General features: G+C 42.9%; 1 protein-coding gene across 1 annotated transcript in view; it reads right to left on the reverse strand.

The window, feature by feature from the left end:
* Nucleotides 1–19,012, reverse strand: part of ST8SIA1 (ST8 alpha-N-acetyl-neuraminide alpha-2,8-sialyltransferase 1) — a 98,588-nt gene that overhangs the window by 8,079 nt on the left and 71,497 nt on the right. Inside the window, exon 4 of the mRNA XM_073621434.1 lies at nt 12,435–12,527. Coding sequence (XP_073477535.1) covers nt 12,435–12,527 — 93 coding nt within the window. The remainder of the gene's footprint in view (nt 1–12,434; nt 12,528–19,012) is intronic.

The following is a 19,012-nucleotide window of genomic DNA, read 5'->3' on the forward strand; positions in this document are numbered from 1 at the left end:
GTATTGGAGGGTGTAATAAATATTAATACTGAACCAAGAGAAAAAATAAAGAGATGTATACACACCCTAAAGAGTTAACTACAGTATAATTTATTGCTTAAAAAGAGCAAGGTACAAAAAATCACAGCAAGCAAGTACTTCCTGCTTCTTCCCTATATATAGAACAGGGAGGAAGTACAAAAACTTCCCCAATGTTCTATATTACCCTACATTAATAGAAACAGATACCCCACTGCAAAACTATCTCCCAAATAAGGGGAAAATCCTCCAAGCTGTAAACAAATGAATAGCATAAAATTCATAAAGGGTGCAGTGTGTCTCCAAAAATACAGGTATAAAACACACTGTTCCACAATGGAATGATGCACAATCAACACTATTCAGATATACTCATGTATTTCATATATATTGTTAGTCGGTCCATCACATGGGGCTACATCAAAGGCATGAATTATATAGTTGCTATGAAAGAGAAAAAATAGTTGCTATAGTTGCTATGAAAGAGAAAAAAGAGAAAAAAAGTCCAAGAGATATATATGGTAAAAAACTCTTTCATGGGTAGATGTATTAATCCTCCAAAAAGCAATAAGTCCCCATAGTTCTCATCCTGATGTATAAAGTGCAATAATAAACACAGAGATATGTATCCACGTACCGGGGAGATGGTATGAGTCCCTAGATGCTGAAATTACAACCGATATTTTACCTTTTTCCAAAGCCACAGATATATTCACAGGTGAGTTCAATATGACCACATGCTATGTTTCCCGCAACATGCAGGTAAACTCCCATAGGCGGTTGATACAATGATGTGATAATTCAATGATGGTTACTCACAGATCCAGCTGGTGGCACAGAGTTCTCCACTAGTCCTATGTGGAGATCAATCTGTCAGTGTATGCAATGCATACAATTCCTCAGCAGGAAATTTTTCTGTGGATCTTCAATTTGTGCAGTATTTCAATACCATCAAGAGCAGGTTGATAAAAGCCCAATGGACAATGAAATCAAAGTCCAGGATTCTGGTACATAGGATACACCCCCGGCAAGTTATTCAGAATAGTTGCTTCAGATAGTGCATCATTTGCTTTAAAAAAAAAAAACAGCTTTCGCATGAAAGCAGGGTGTAGGCGGGGGTTGGTATAAGACAGGGGTGCTATCCCAGCGTAGTTTACATGTTTCGTTCCTCTGATACCGGAACTTCGTCAGAACTAAGGGATGGTCAGCTGTCCCTTGCTTAAATCTAGGGCCTTACCCCACCTTTAATTACTTAAAAATCAAACACAGGTGCCACCCACCCATTATTTCTAATAATCAATATATTAAATCCACAAGTGCTCAAAACTTTAAAAAGTGTGTGTGATGTGTTACCCCGCACGTCTACATTAATCTTTTCATATATTGATTCCCATACACAGAAATATGCAGTTACAATAAACTATTCCAAAGTGATATTCACCTCAGACAAACACATTGATTGATTGTTTTGGGCTACAAGACTATCCGCCCTGTTATCACTAACAAAACATTGCTTCGCCTGTGCTCATATTGATACATTGTCATATAGCAATGCTCATTGTATCACAGTCATCACTGCTTGTTGCTACATTTTCTATGTTGCGATAAGCACACTGGAAACAGATCATTCCTACATCAAATAGATATTCCTATGGGTTAATATCATATATATATATATATATATATATATATATATATATATATATATATATATATGTGTGTGTGTAAATGAATCAATATATTTGCATATCAATGTTCTACCGTATATAGAGCGGGCTTCAATACTAGAGACCAACGGGTGTCCAGTATTGGAAAAAGGAACAATATTGTCATCTATTAGATACATTGAGTTCAATCATCCTGTCATTTTACCATCACTGTACGAACTCACATTTGGAACACCTTAGTATACTCGTGTCTATCTACAAGTACTCCTCGTCCATTTATTGATATGCATCATACCTAGGGAAAATACAGTATTCTGATGTGCGGGGTGTATTTGCAAACTAAGCCCCCATGCACCAGACAATTCCCACTGATTGTATGCGATGGGTCAGGAACCTTCATTGTCCATCCACGTCAATCCACATTCAATCAATTTGTAAAGAACCATGCATTTCAGACCATCAGGTTTAGCTCCATGGCTGTCTCTAAAGGGGATTTCCACAGGTGATGTGTCATCCTCAGTAATTATACTGGAGATGTTGTTCACTCACCCTTCTGTGAAATTCTCTGATGGTTTTTCCTATGTAAATTTTTCCACACGGACAAGTAATCTGGTATATGACATAGGTGGTTGAACAATTTGCAAATGATTTTAGCCTATATGTTATTCTACCAGTGGAATCCCTAAATGTATTTATCCTCATAACAAATCTACTTACAGAGCAATGTCCACAGGGGTACATCCCCTCCACTTGTGGAGCAAAGGGCAAAAGAGATTGATTTGTTATTATTGTTTTTGTCTTGCGAGTGTACTCGCTATGAACAAGTGCGTCACCTAGTGTAGGTGCGCGTTTCGCTATCATGTTGTATCATGTTCTTTCAGATCACTTTGTATTTTGCACATTGCTGTCACTAGCTGGTAATACTATTGCACTTAGTAGCTCTTGTCTAGCTGGCAGGGATCCCTAATCCGAATCCCAGGTTCATAAATAACAGCAGGAGGAACAGCTCCAGAGTTTTGGAAGAATAATTGGACAGAGAGTGGATACCTGAGCATTACAGAATGTGCCTTGGCCAATGACAATTGTATTGATGGGAGAAAGAGGAGGCTAAAGAATAACATGTACATTCCTTGTCTGTATCTGGCCATCAGAAGATAAAATAGAAGAACCTTCCAATCATGAGCTATGAGCACGAACACACCTGCCTCCCTGACACTTTGTGATCCTCCGTTAATTCATACAATGACCGCATGAAGTCAGTATGTGGATAATAGCTTTATAGGCTTCCTTTATTTCAAATTTTAGATGTGGGAAGGTTTGGCTTTATTGCACTATAATGAGCACATCCAACAGCAGAAATCCTTTAATCCCCCCTCTACCAAACACAACCTGTCTGGCTTTAAACAATAGTCTCTTTGCAGTCTCTAATAATATGAAACACCCACAATGTGCCTGCTAGCTAGAGACCATGCGATCTAGGCTGCTTAGGCTATAGGTCACAGACATAGCCATGTGCACGGGGTGTGCCGGGTGTGCCTGGGCACACCCTAATCCCCCCTGTGCCAGCCAGGGCTTTTGTTCTGGTGAAACTGCTTGGTTTGCTAATAGACACTCACTGGCAGTGACAGATCTGCCAGTGAGACAATTTTGATATTTTGGTATGTATACTCCTAGACTCACCCTATGAGAACTGCAGCCACAGAGTAAGCCGACAGCTGGCCACATTTCCCGATGCTCCCTCTATAGTTCCGGCAGCAGATCTCTTACTGGAGGCGATGGAGTGATACAGCTGCACTCCGCCTGCCCTCCAGTACCTCTTCTGCTGTCATAGGATCGGAGGTAAGTAACATCTAGTGGGGAGCATGGCTGAATCTAAGAGGGTAGATTTCACTTAATTTACAATGCTCTTGCCAGCAGAAATCTCCCTTCCTCCCCCCTCCACACTGCACGAACAGGAGAGGAGAGAGGGCTCGATCCTCTCTGGCTCCTCCAGCCCCCATCCCCTGTGTCTGCCCCGCCCACACTGCAATCCTTGTGTGCAGCCTGTGTCTGAGAAAGGAGATATGTGGGCGGCAGAGTTTATGTACAGCAGCTGGCAGATCCATGGGGGCTGCTACACTGATTCTCCTGTGTGATCCTACAGATACCAGCCAGGTGAGTGAGCAGTCCCTCATCTCCCTCTCCTCTCTCCCCCTAAAAACACTCAGCACAATATAACATCATAATATCTAGGTCAATCAACCTCCCCTCCCCGAGGTACACTCCCCTCAGCTATTCAGCCGACATCACGAACCATATAAAGCATACATATGAATTCAATCAGAAACTGTGCCTGCAGAAGCCATCCAGCCCCCTCCCCATACCTTATCAAATTTGGCAAGGGCCCCTCTATTCAAATACGTGACTTTGTAAAGCGGAACCACTTTGTTAACCAGTGATTTCCAGGATACCAAAGTTGGAGCATGTGACCTCTTCCATGACAGAATAATCAGTTTCTTGGCGTAGAACAATAAGATAGTGAGAAGAGTGCGTATAGCCCTAGTGGTAGCCAAAGGTTCAACTATGTGTAACAAGCATACCTCAACCGAAAAGGGTATTGAGATGGAGGTGACTGACCTAATGCATGTCGCAATTTCTTGCCAAAGGGGCTTGTTAGGACATTCCCAAAAGATGTGCATAAAATGTGCAAGAAGTGCGGAGCATACCCAGCACAGGGAAGGATGGCCGCTAAACATCCTGGCTAGCCTAGCAGGAGTAAGGTAGATTCTGTGTAAAAATGTGTGATCGATCAAACGGTCTCTAGCTGATACTATGCACTTAAAGGGAGCCTCCCAAATGTCATCCCAATGGTCCTGGTCTAGTCCAGGAGCTGCGGCCTCCCAGGCTAGTCTGCAAGGTTCCATCAATTGAACTGTCTCTGAAAGAGGTCCTTGTATAGAATGGATACTGGTTTGGATAATGAGTCACTGCGTGTCAGTAGTTCTAGGTCACTGGGCTTCAAGATCAAGAGGGTCCTTTCCAAATTGAGAGCAAAAAGCGTGTCTCAGTTGGATATACCTAAAAAATTGTGAGTTTGGCAATCCGTAACGCTCTCTAACATCATTAAAGGTCATTAGGACACCATTAGACACTATGGGGGTTATTTACGAAAGGCAAATCCACTTTGCACTGCAAGTGCACTTGAAAGTGCAGTATCTCTGAATCTAAGGGGTAGATCTGAAATGAGTGGAAGCTCTGCTGATTTTATCATCCAGTCATGAGCAAGCTAAAATGCTGTTTTTTTATTTTCCTTGCATGTCCCCCTCGGATCTACAGCGCATTTACTTCCAAGTGCACTTGCAGTGCAAAGTGTATTTTCCTTTAGTAAATAACCCCCTATATGTTGTAGAGTCTTTATATCATATTTGGTCCAAAATACCGGATCGGGATAGTCAAAAAAATGGGTTAAGTTTGGATTTCTCCACAGTGGTAAGCTGGGAGATAGCTGCCCAGGACTAGTTGGCCTAAACCCTTGCACCATAGACAATGCCTTTATAACCGACCGCATAGAAGAAGTAAGAGGGTAAGGGGTTTTCAAACCTCTGTACACTAAGTGAGAGAGGGCCTCATATGATCCCACACAGGCAGCCTCCTAGGATATAGAGGCATTATCCCAGGGAGCTGTCAGCCAGCGGTGAGCAACTGTCAACTGGCCAGCCAGGAAATATTTAAAGAAATTAGGGACCGCTAGGCCCCCTTCTCCCCATGGCTGCTGTAGTATGGATAATTTAAGATAAGGAGTCCCTCCGTGCCATAAAAAGGACAGGAGTACACTGTCTATTGATTTAAAAATTGATTTAGGGATCCATACCGGGGAGTTTTTAAGGACATACAAAAATAGGGGCAAAATGTTCATCTTAGTCAAATTTATCTTACTAATGAGCGACAGTGGAAGATTTTTCCAGGTATTTCACTTCCGGTTTTAAATAGCAAGTAGCGGGGAAATGTTAAGGCCAATGTAGTCTGCCACTGAGTTTGTTATTACTAATCCCAAATATTTAATTTGTGTAATCCACTGAAGGGGAATAGTAGGGGTAGCTGGTCCAGGCATGGGATGTGATCGAAAGGAAGGATTTTAAATTTGGACCAATTAACCTTGGGACCAGAGACCACTGAAAACCTGTCCAAAAACGAGAGTGCCGCCTATAGGGAGAGTCCTGTGTCCCTAATAAAAAGTACCAGGTCATCCGCCTAGAGGGCCGTTGTCTCAACCAGATTACCCACACCAGTCCCCTGTATTTGGGGGGGGTGAGCATAACGCTAAAGCCAGAGGCTCCATAACCAGCATGAATAGCCCTGGTGAAAGGGGGCACCCCTGCCTGGTGCCTCTGGACACTGGAAAGATGTCTGATACTCTGCGATTTACATGGAGAGCAGCCACCGGATGCTCGTATAGTAGTGAAATCTACTTAAGGAACGTAGGGCTGAACCCCATGCTTTGCAATACCTGCATCATATACGTCCAATCAATGGAGTCAAAGGCCTTTTCCAGGTTGAAAAACACCAGAGCCCCCCTGATACCTCAGGAGCTAACTGAGTATGTGTATACACCCTTCGGAGGTTAATGTCTGTGGCCTTTTTTGGCATGAACCCAGTCTGATCTGGAGCTATCAGGTGGAGTTGGAGCTATCAGGTGGAGTAATGCGTTGGTCAACCTATTGGCAATGATTTTGGTGAGTATTTTCAGGTCCATGTTGAGTAATGCTATGGGTCGGTAGGAGGAACAGTATAGAGGGTCTTTATCTGGCTTGGGCAGCAACACAACCTGAGCTTCATAAAAGGATGCTGGTAGAGTCCCTGAGTCAAAACATTTCCCATATAGCTGCAGGAGCCTAGGGGATAAATGGTCTAGGTATTGTTATACCATTCGGCAGGGATCCCATCCGGGCCCAGTGATTTGTTACTGTGAAAGGAGGCAAGCCCGCTTCAGTCGCCAGCTCTTTTTCGGTAAAAAGGTCATCCAGGCTTGCTACAGCCTCATCAGGTAATACCGGGATTTGAAGGGAATCCTGCAGGTCCGTTAAGAGCTGTGTCTCATACGTAGGATTTGGTGAGTATAACCTAAAATAATAGGTCACAAACGCCTGCAGAATACCCTCACTATCCTTCACTAGAGTACCTTCTGGGGAGTAAATGCAAGGGACCACCATGTTAGCACGATTGTCAGCTGTCAGGAAGGCCATCAGTTTCCCAGTTTAGTCACCTTTCTCAAACCATTCTTCTGCCCGACCCTTAAAAAAAACTCTGTGTGAGGTTCTGGAAATGCACCAACAGTGCCCTCCTTGCCATCTGCAGCTCAGTTAAGGAAGTGGGAGAAGGTGAGGCAGCATGGGTTTGGGCACAGCTCAGTTCATGAGCCTGAAGCTCCTCAGATTTAGAATTTTGTTCCACCCTGGCTGCTTTAATAGCCGACACATAGACCCCCCTGTGCCGATGCCTTGAAGGCATCCCATACGACTGGTAGAGCTGCAGTGCCCTCGTTGAGCTCCCAGAACGCCTTAAAATGAGGAGACACTGTGGACTCCACCGAGGGCTCCGCCGCCCAACCCGCATGCACCGCCAAACACCCCTGTATCTCCCAGGCACCAGATCCAGCATGACCTGTAGAGGGGTGTGGTCAGAGATTCCACCCACTAAATAACAGACATCCGTAACCAGGGGCAACAGAACAGAGTTGGCAAAGGTTAAATCAATGCAGGAAGAGGAAGCTGTTACATGGGATAGATAGGAATAACCCCGCTCCATGGGGTGTTTCCAATGCCATAATTCCACCAACGCCGCTAAGTCAGCCCAGTGCTGGAGGTCAAGGTTTTGTACCCGGGTTGGGTTAGAGGTGTCTAGAACATAGTCTAAAATGTTATTGAGGTCACCAGCCACAAACAGCTTCAATGGACCAAAGGTGGCGACTTTCTCCAAAACAGTGAACAAAACCTCATTTCGGAAGGGGGGTGGGACATAGATATTTACTATTGCCAGCATCTGGGACTCTATTTGCAGAACCACAATTGCAAAGCGACCTTGGGGATCCGTGAACACATGTTCAATTGTACAGGACAGTTTTTTATGTATTAAAATGGCAACACCCCTAGCATATGAAGAATGGGTACAGTTCTCTGCATCCAGTTCCTGGTAAGGGAGAGTGTTTTACTACCCATCAAATTGTAGTCTCTTGTAGGAGAACTATATGTGGATTCTGGGATTTGAGATGTTGAAGAACTAGAGATCTCTTAAACTTTGAGTTTAGCCCATGAACATTTCATGAGAGAATTTTGATATTACTCATACAGCAATAACCTATGTTAGTGAGACAGGATGTGTGTGACTAGAGGGGAAGCTAGGGGGTAGGAGCCTGGATACAGGGAACCACATCCCACCAGACAGCAATGTAACATCAGTACAGATTGTGCAAAGCAAATGGAAGGCCCATAGACAGACCAGGGATGGTTAAACCCATTGGTCTGAACTTTTGGGGCAAACATAAAAAAGAAAAAACAAACAGAGTAGAAAAAAATAAAAATAAATAGGCTATAATCTCAACGCCCTGTTTACTCCAGCGGAACAAACCAAAAAAAAACAGTTAAAGTTCCGGAGAAACTTCAGTCCCAAAACTAGAAAAAACAGCAGCAGACTGCTGCCAGGGGATCATCTACTTGTAGAGGGACGGAGGAGATAATAAACGGACATGCAATCCCGAGCTTTCCAATAAGAATCTCTTGCAGACAATTTGAAGAGGAGAACAACTTCAGAAGCAAGGAACATGTGGAGCAACTCTCAGCACCATCTTGGAACAGGGTGAGTAGAAGTGCTCACGGTTGTGGGCACATAACCAGGGGGGCCAGGCACCCCACGGCTGTTAGGCAATAGAATCCAGCCAGTCAGCAGCCTCCGCAGGTGATTCTAAGAACGTAGCAGAACCATGGTGTATGACTTTCAGGCGACTAGGATACAGCGTGTTATATATCAGGCTTTTCTCTAGACATCTGCGAACATCCCTGAAAGAGCACCTTTTCTTTTGTAGATCAGGGGAGAAATCAGGGCACAGATGGATTACTGCATTTTCATGTCGCAATTCAGGGTGTTTATGGGCCTCCCCTAGTATCTGATTTATGTCTCTGAAGTTAAGCAGATGGACCAAGAAGGCACGCGGCATCAAACCAGCAGGTCTCGGGCCAGTAGGCACACTATGCGCCCGTTCGACTGTATACATAGGAAACAGTTGTTGCAAGCCCAAAAGTTGCTTGAAGAAGGCCTCAGCAAACACTGCAGGGTTAGAGCCTTCTGCATCCTCCGGGAGCCCGACCACCCGTACATTGTTGTGTCTGAGGCGATTCTCAGCATCCTCTGAGGGAGCCATGAGGACTTTAACCTTTTGTGGCATATCAGCCAGTGTTTGGACAGTGGAGGCTGGGGTATCCTCCACTGCCAAGATGCGATGCTTTGCATCTGTAAGGCAGCCTCTAAACCTGTCCATATCCTGCCGTATAAGCCCACATTTTAATGCCACCTTCTCTATCTTCCCCTCCATGGAGGACTTACTTTCTGCGATGGCCATCAGGATTGCAGCAGTGGACTGGTCTGTTTTGGGCTCCAGGGTTGTGGAGGGTGAATCGCCATCTGGATCGGAAGTCAGGGCCGCCGCCATCCAGGCGTCCGCCTGCACTGCCACTGAAGCTGGAGAGGAGGAAGGGACAGACAAGATGGCCACCACACGAGTTATCGGAGGCGCGGGCCGGGAGCTGTGGGAGGCTGATTTCTTGCTGGATTTACGCTTACTGTCATGGGAAGAACCGGAGCAGCCCCCCAAGCGGTATGAAGATGTTTGCTGAGCAGGATGGCTATGGAAAGCCCAGGATTCGGACGGATTATCCGGACGGATGGCGGGAGCTACAGCAGGGCACGTCTCGTCGCTCTCATATCCCGGTCACGCCCCCACGAAAAATGATTTTGTATTTAATTTTATATGCTCTGCAACATAAATGTTTTGCTTTTCAGTGATTATCCTGAATGCACCGCTGTGTGTCTCCTTGTAGCACTGGGTGGGTGCCTCTTTTCCATTCGGCTTCCCGGAATGGTGGGGAAACATAAACACTTTCATGATTCTCCTCAGTTTATGTTCCCACAGTTGAGCCTCCCCTTTTGGCCACTGGAGGGAGCATTTTTCGTGTAAGCGGCGTCCCTTGATCACCACTGGATGGTCAGTGACGTCATGCGCAGGCGTGAGCGAGCTACATCGGAGGTGACGGCGAATGTCGGGGCTCAAGGCCTTCCGGAATGCCAAGGGGGCCGCGCGAATGTTGCAATCATGACAGCGGGGACTGCAGGGGAAGGGATGTGCAGGAAGTGAACACCTGCAACTAATCGGCACAAAATTTGGATACGATTCAAACTTGCAGCTTCCAGTGGATCTTGAGGTGATCGCTGGAATGCTGCTAACATATACAGGAAGGTTGGAGTACCAAGTAAGCGCTGCTGTTGGACATACCAGACTGGCCGATATTTGTACTATACTGAATATGTTATTCACTTACATTTTTTATCATTTAGGCTTTTTATAAATCAATTAATATATTGATATTACAATTTAATATAGATATGGCTTCATCTACAACACTTTGAACATCCGTTTTAGTGTCATACATCCTTGTTTGTCTGGCACTTCATATCTCACCTTTGGTCACCCAATATGGGGTTCTTTTCATCAGCAAAGGTAACAAGTGTTCACTATTATGTTTTTGTACACGTTTTTGCACCTTCAGTATTATCGATTTTCACACACCAGCTCCTCAGTGTCACTTATCACATCAGATTACAGTCCTATATTTTCCCAATTTTATTACTTTTTTCATTCTCACACACGCCACCTCATTTCATAGCATATTCACCATAATAATTTCACTAATTAGGTCACAACACACAGCACACTTATTTTTCACCTCATCACACTAATGGCAATACAATTTATTTCATTAATAAACCAGCAACAAATAAATGAACAAATGATAAAATTAAATAAATTAATAATATCCATCTATATAATTTTAGTACTTGACTGAGTATCTACTAGTCTGGTGTCGCAAAGCAGTACTGAACCGTCACAGAATAACTGCTGTTTACTCATTGAGATTTTTGAATACCAAATTGCAGGTGCCTTGTCTCCCCTTTTCCTCCTAAGGTCCAAGAGCGTGGCTCCTTGTAAGCCCTGTGGACTATGGACTCCTCTGGAGGGTGCAGAGGGGACATGCGGAGATCTCACTGAACGCAACCGTTTTTAGAAATTCTGGTTGTGTGATACATTCTCACCTTTCCATCATCTGAATGGTAAATATATCACCACACATATGGAGATGTATTTTTGCACAATATTAAATGTCCAATAATGCTTTGTATACTGCAAAATGTCAATAATGTTGTCTAAATAAGATTTTTTTCTTGATATATTTCCCTAGAATAATAAATCCCCCTGAAGAAGACCACGAATGAAAGAGTCGAAATGCATTGGGGTATTCATGTGGTTAGCAGTGTTGTAATGTATTTTGCAAACCATGGTCTCCTTGGCGCATTGTTTGCCATGAGTGATGGTTCATGCTGTTGTTTATGTGTCGCTAACCAGAGCCTATATTTTAAACTCATTGTACATTTAAATTTATTTTTTGACTTAATAAAAGATTTTAACTAATTATCGCTTTATAAATATCCTGCTGCTAAAAAAACCCTTGGGGAAACTCTTCCATTTATTGAGATATATATATAGAGTGAATTTTAATAACCAGTCCACTTTAGTTTCATAAAGTTTTTCATTAGATTTTTCAACATAGTACAAAATACAGAGTAAAAAAGATAACAATCAATAACACCGGATAGCTTATAACCATAGAGTGTTAAAAGGCTGGATCTGCATACATTGTCAACAAGCCACCTTATAAATGACACGTTGACTTGGTAAACTAAGCCATACCCAATGGGTGGATGGCAGGCATGTAAAATCACACTGAGACACCTGTATATAGGTATATTCTTCAGGTATATTTAGTCAGAACTTGCTATTGCTAAAGTGTTACTAAACCTACAACAGTAAAATCAGTCTGTATATACAGTGAAGCATGCTTTTTATACTCCCTGTGAAACCTAAGGGGTTAATCCTCTGCATTGTGTAACTGTTTGACCCTGTCTTTTCTGACCCTCCCCTTCTTTTACTGTCCCCAATCCATCTGCTGATAGAATAGAGCCGTGGGTGCGCTCTGCACATGCTCAGTTTGGTGTGTATTTCTAGAGAGTTTTTTTTTTTTTTTTGGGAAGATGCATGCGATCAGCACAGGGCCAATCAGCACTGTCTAGACAGAAAGTCAGGGGTCATGCAGCCTTATAGGACATTCAGAGGTGAATGAAAACTCCTCCTACAAGCTTTAACCAATGCTCGGCCAGACACTGAAAGAAGTCACAAGCCTATACCGTTGATGAAAAAAGGTATTTAAAAGTTTATATTTACTAAAATAATTGTATTTCCATGCTCTGTGTACTGTGGTATATCAGATATGGTGACTGCAGGGTCCTGGATTTAGAAACACTTTAAGTACCCTACCTTTCCTGCTATTGTTCCAACCATGGCTCCTTATAACATGTGGTAATGGGGATAAGTATATATGCCTTCTGCTGTCAAGTCCACTTTAATGTGGTTTACAAACAGTATAGGAATTTAATATTTATTGTTACCTTTTATCTATTATTGAGGGATTCACCGTCACCAGTTGGGTCTTTGTTCCCACATCCGGGATAAAATCACTGGTCAGCGGGGGAAGATTACACCTGCAGAAAGACAAGGTGTCATATTAGAGATACAATACAAAATGTGATTATCCGATAACTCAATCACGGGCAGATATATTTTAGTTTACTGTAGTCACTCAAGAGTTGAATCCTGATTGGCTAGGTTACTAAACTTTGTGCATATTTATTGCCTTACTGTACCAAGACTACTATAGTTAAAGCATAAGTCTATCAAATAAATAAAATAAAAAACCTCTAAAATGAATGTCCCCTCCTTCAGTATTTCGGTGATCGTGCGTTACAATATTGCAGCCTGTCAATGAAGATCATAGGCTTGTTTTGTACTCTGATTATAATTTCAACTGCATTTAAAAAAAAAAAAAGTTTTCTTTCAGCCTTTAAAATAAATTTTCTGTTCTGGTTCATAATTGATCCCTAGGTACCCTTTGATTATCTTCAAATTAAAATATCTCTATAGCTAAAAATGTATGATTTCTCATTCTGGATAGAGTATGGAATAGTTAAAAACCCCTGTCTAGTTAAAGCAGTAGTTAAAGTAGAACTAAAGGCAATTTTTTTATTTTGGATAGAGCAAGTGAGGATTATATCCCTGTCAGATTTTTTTCTCACCATGTGTGTCCCATTGCGGAGATTTGCCTTCACTTCCTGTCCCATAACCAAACAGGAAGTGAGAGGAAATGCAAATTAAGGGAATTCCTCTAGGACCCCCTGGTCACCAGAACTAGTGTCCCCATGGGAAGATTTAGATTTTTCAACATAGTACACTTTTCTGTGGACAACCCAAAATTTTGGATTTTCTTTTATTTTCAATGATAATGGTAAACAGGACAAAAAAAAGAGGGTAAATCTCCCTAATGGGGGCACAGGCAGCAATAGAAACAATAAAAACTCACAGGTGTTCTAATCCCTCTCCACACTATCCAAAAAAAAAAAATCCGCCCCCCCCCCCCCCCCGCAAGTTAATGGCACAATGTGCTAGTATGCATCACATTCACCCTAAAGGGGAAGTTTTATGTACTCCTCTAACACATAGCTTTGATAGGTACCCGCTTCCACTTGCACTGGAACCCCCACCACCCCCCCCCCCCCTTGTCCGCAGCCTTCTGGAACATGTCACAGTATTTGTAGCTGCTGCCTTTTCATTTTTTCTTTCTAGGGTAAAGATCCTCTTTAATGATTTACATATGATTTACAGTATCTAGCATTTGTTTCTTTGTAGGAAGTTTTTATCAAAGTCACCCCTTTATCATTTTACATGTACTTTATCTAAAGACTAAAGTCTCACATCCGTTTTTTTACCATGAGGATGTTTCAATACACGTCTAGTGATGGGGAATCTCAAATTACCTTATATATTATATTGGAAATGTCATCTGAAATGTGTACTTTAACCACTTCAGCTCCGGAAGATTTTACCCCCTTCCTGACCAGAGCACTTTTTGCGATTCGGCACTGCGTCGCATTAACTGACAATTGCGCGGCCTTGCGACGGTGCACCCAAACAAAATTGATGTCCTTTTTTTCCCACAAATAGAGCTTTCTTTTGGTGGTATTTGATCATCTCTGTGGTTTTTATTTTTTGTGCTATAAACAAAAAAGAGCAACAATTTTTAAAAAAAAAACGCATTATTTTTTACTTTTTGCTATAATAAATATCCCCCAAAAATATATAAAAAAAACTATTTTTTTTCTTAGTTTGGCCCGATATGTATTCTTCTACATATTTTTGGTAAAAAAAAAATCGCAATAAGTGTATATTGATTGGTTTGCGCAAAAGTTATATCGTTTACAAAATAGGGGATAGTTTTATGGCATTTTTATTATTTTTTTTTTTTCCTACTAGTAATGGCGGCGATCTGTGAATTTAACGGGACTGTGACATTATGGCAGACACATCGGACAATTTTGTCACATTTTTGGTACCATTGGTATTAATACAGCGATCAATGCTTTAGACAATGCATTGATTACTGTAAAAATGTCACTGGCAATGAAGGGGTTAACACTAGGGGGCAATCAAGGGGTTAATGTGTTCCCTAGTTAGTGTTCTAACTGAAGTGGAGAGAGGACTGTGCAGGGGAGATGACAGATTGCTGTTCATACTCTGTATGAACAGACGATCTGTCTGTTCTCCCCTCAGAGAACCGGAAACTGTGTTTACACACACAGCTCCCGGTTCTCTGTGTGCCCCAAGCGATCGCGGGAGCCCGGCGGTGATCGCCACCCCCCCGCGGCGCGCGCACGCCCCCTAGTGGCCACAGGGTGAGGCAACGTTACATAACGTTGTTTCGCCAAGCTGTGCTATTCTGCCGCAATACAACTGCGGTGGATGGTCGGCAGGTGGTTAAACATACTTTACCTTTTGTCTTTCCAACATAAAAACAGTTGCATTCAAAACAAAAGGTAAATGTCTCCTACTGTATTGCAGTTAAAGTGGTTGTACAACCTGTACAACCACTTTTACCTACAGGTTAAGACTTACCTGTAGGTGCTTGAAATATCTCCTAAACCTCCACGGTTTACGGGATATTTCCGAAAGACCCGAGCGCAGATGACTACGGCGCATGCGCCGATTACAAAGGGTACATCGTGCTGTTTCTAATAGGGGTCATGCCGTGACTGGCTGCTCCCACGCGCATGCGCGGGAGTGACGTCACGCACTTCCAGCCAGTCACAGAGCCAGAGTTCGCTGCCCCAGAAGGAAGAGGGGCGAAGATGGACGCTCCCTGCTAGTGGGGACAACGGAGACATTGCGGGCTTCGGTGTCAGGTAAGTGACATATAATGGGCTACTATGCGATGCATAGTAGCCCATTATGCTTTACCTTTGCAGGGAAATAAAGAGGAAGTAAAGCCCACCAGGATTTACTTCCTCTTTAACAAGGGTGTCGCCTACAAAAGTCCTCCATTAGGTAATTTTATGTATATTATTACCTCTTATTATATATTGACACATAGATCAAGAATCATGTGCCTCTATTTTTGAAGTATTTTCCGTTTAGTCTAGTAAAATGCCTTTTTATTAAATGATCTCTTAAAGGCTTTGTTCTTTTGAAAGTAATTTCTGGGCTTGAGAAACTATGTTTAACAGTACTGGATCCTCTGTTAATCAGTGCCAATGTTTCCACAATTGGCTTTAATGGAAAAATGTAGTACTTAGTCAAGGTTTAGCATAATTTAGTTTTTCAGGGGGTATATTTATTGATCTTTTTGATGGAAAATGTAATAATTAGTCCAGGTTTAGCATAATTTTGTTTTTAGGGGGTATATTTATTGATTTTTTATTGATCCATCCCTTTTTCTCATTCGTTCATTGACAGGCACAGCCTTCTTTATTCAGAACAATAGGGTTATATCGCCCCCTACAGGAGTAGGACACTAGGCAGAAAAAAGACTTGGCTACGCCCATGGGCAGTCCTAGGTGATATACATCCCCCTCTCTGCTATAGGCCTTCAGTTTTTTTCTGCCTAGTCAGGAGTGAGGACCTAGTTCCCTGCTGGGATCTCTTGTCCTGGCAATTTTTATTTTTTAGCTTGATTTTTTCCTGGATTTTTCCAGGTGAGATCTACAATCAACTACCGGGCTGGGCGACAGGCTGGACATTCGATCCAGTGGTCACCCCAGTCTGGCCAGCGGGCGCTTGCTGATATTCCTAACTAATATCTAGTGGAACCAATTGCCTTCAGAAAGTCACCTAATTAGTAAATAGAGTCCACCTGTGTGTAATTTAATCTCGGTATAAATACAGCTGTCCTGTGAATCCCTCGGAGGTGTGTCAGAGAACCCTAGTGAACAAACAGCATCATGAAGGCCAAAGAACACACCAGACAGGTCAGGAATAAAGTTGTAAAGAAGTTTAAAGCAGGGTTAGGTTATTATAAAATATCCCAAGCTTTGAACATCTCACAAAGCACTGTTCAATCCATCATCTGAAAATGGAAAGAGTATGGCACAACTGCAAACCTACCAAGACATGGCCGTCCACCTAAACTGACAGGCCAGGCAAGGAGAGCATTAATCAGAGAAGCAGCCAAGAGGCCCATGGTAACTCTGAAGGAGCTGCAGAGATCCACAGCTCAGGTGGGAGAATCTGTCCACAGGACAACTATTAGTCATGCACCCAACAAATCTGGTCTTTATGGAAGACTGGCAAGAAGAAAGCCATTGATGAAAGAAAGCCATAAGAAGTCCTGTTTGCAGTTTGCGAGAAGCCAGGTGGGGGACACAGCAAACATGTGAAAGAAGGTTCTTTGGACAGATGAGACCAAAATGAGACCAAAATTGAACTTTTTGGCCTAAAAGCAAAATGCTCTGGGTGGCGGAAAACTAACACTGCACATCACCCTGAACACACCCTCTCTACCGTGAAACATGGTGGTGGCAGCATCATGTTATAGGGATGCTTTTTTTTTAGCTGGGACAGGGAAGCTGGTTAGAGTTGACGGGAAGTTGGATGAAACCAAATACAGGGAAATCTGGGGCTGGGGCGGAGGTTCACCTTCCAGCAGGACAACGACCCTAAACATACAGCCAGAGCTACAATAAAATGGTTTAGATCAAAGCATATTCATGTGTTAGAATGGCCCGTCAAAGTCCAGACCTAAATCCAAATGAGAATCTGTGGCAAGACTTGAAAACTGCTGTTCACAGATGCTCTCCATCCAATCAGACAGAGCTTGAGCTATTTTGCAAAGAAGAATGGGCAAAAATGTCACTCTCTAGATGTGCAAATCGAAAGGTGGTTCTACAAAATATTGACTTAGGGCGGCTGAGTACAAATGCACCCCACACTTTTCACATATTTATATGGAAAAAAAAAAATTGAAAACCATTTATAATTTTCCTTCCACTTCACAATTATGTACCACTTTGTGTTGGTTTATCACATAAAATTCCAATAAAATACATTTAAGTTTTTGGTTATAACTTGACAAAATGTGGAAAATATCAAGGGGTATGAATACTTTTTGAAGACACTGTATAAAGAGAGGAGGGCATTTTTTGTTTCCTGTCAGCAGTACTGGACAATGCCAGGGAGGGGGGTGTGACCAGTGGCAATGCTGGGGGGTAGTGGTAAGGGGGATGGGATTAGTTAGGAGGCAGTACACTGTGGCAAATTCTGAATCATGTACAGCAAAGCAGGGAATCTTTGGCAAGTATATTATACACTGACCACCAATGTAATGGGGAATTTACAATGACCACCAATGTGAGGGGGCATTTATAATGACTGCCATTGTGAGGGGGCATTTGCACTGATCACCATGTAATGGGGGATTTTACGCCACCCACCAATATAAAGAAGGATTTCTACACTGACACCAATGTAATAGGAGCATTTACACCAACCACTAGTGTAAGGGGGAATATACAATGACCTCCATGTAAGGGGGAATTTACACTGACAACCATTTTTGAGGAGATTTGTACTGACCACCAATTTAAGGTGACACTTCTACACCGACCATCATTATTAGGGGGGATTTACACTGCTGTGGCACCATGTTTTTTTGAAAAAGGGTTCCACCTCCAATTTGCTTACCTTTGCAGAATAGGCTGATGTTAGGCTTAATGACTATAGCTGTAGGCAGGACTTTCAAGCATGCCCCTTTACCACCCCAGTGGCGAGCATTCAGCATAAGTTATGGTGGATATGACCTCAGGGGGGGCACGATATACATACGAATGCCGTCTCTATTTACATATTAATGTCGCTGATCCACGGCTACAGTATTTAAATATTAATGCTGCTGCTATTTACATAACAATGCAGGTTATTTATATGTAAAAACAGGGTCTGCAGGTAAGTCATCTTTACACAGCAATAGGGCAGAGCTGGACAGCATTAGTAACAGAACTTCACACTGCGATATTGGGACACAGCATGGGACTAAAACTTCAAGGGACAAGGGAATTTAAACTGGGATAGTTGCCAAATACAGGCAGTCCCCGAGTTACGAACATCCGAGTTACAAATGACTCCTACTTACGAACGGAGGTGATGTGACATCACTGTCGGCTGCTCCACACTGGTCTCGGATACCACTAAGCAATCATTTTGCAGCCCTGGACACATCCCACACTGCAGTACTACATGGCCACATGAGCCCCAAATAGCATGACTGCATGCGCAGAAGCACTCGGAACATCCCACATCACAGCACAGGCTGGAGTTAGACTTAGAAATGTACTGTTCCGACTTACAAACAAATTTGATGTAAGAATAAACCTACACTCCCTATCTTGTTCGTAACCCGGGGTTCGCCTGCATGAGGCAGATACTTTGGGCCCCACAACAATTATTGGTCCCAGGGCAGCTGCCCCTTTTGCCCTGCCTTAAAGACGGCCCTGCACTTACAGAACACACACCTAGCCACACATACACATTTACTGTGTACACATGTACACATTCAGTGCACACACAGAGCACACAAAGTCAAAACAGACAGCACAAGAGTGCACATATACAATCAGAGCATACAGAATACAATGTCAGAGTACAT

This window comes from Aquarana catesbeiana, linkage group LG03 (genome assembly GCF_042186555.1).
Source record: "Aquarana catesbeiana isolate 2022-GZ linkage group LG03, ASM4218655v1, whole genome shotgun sequence".
Classification (NCBI taxonomy): Eukaryota; Metazoa; Chordata; class Amphibia; order Anura; family Ranidae; genus Aquarana; species Aquarana catesbeiana.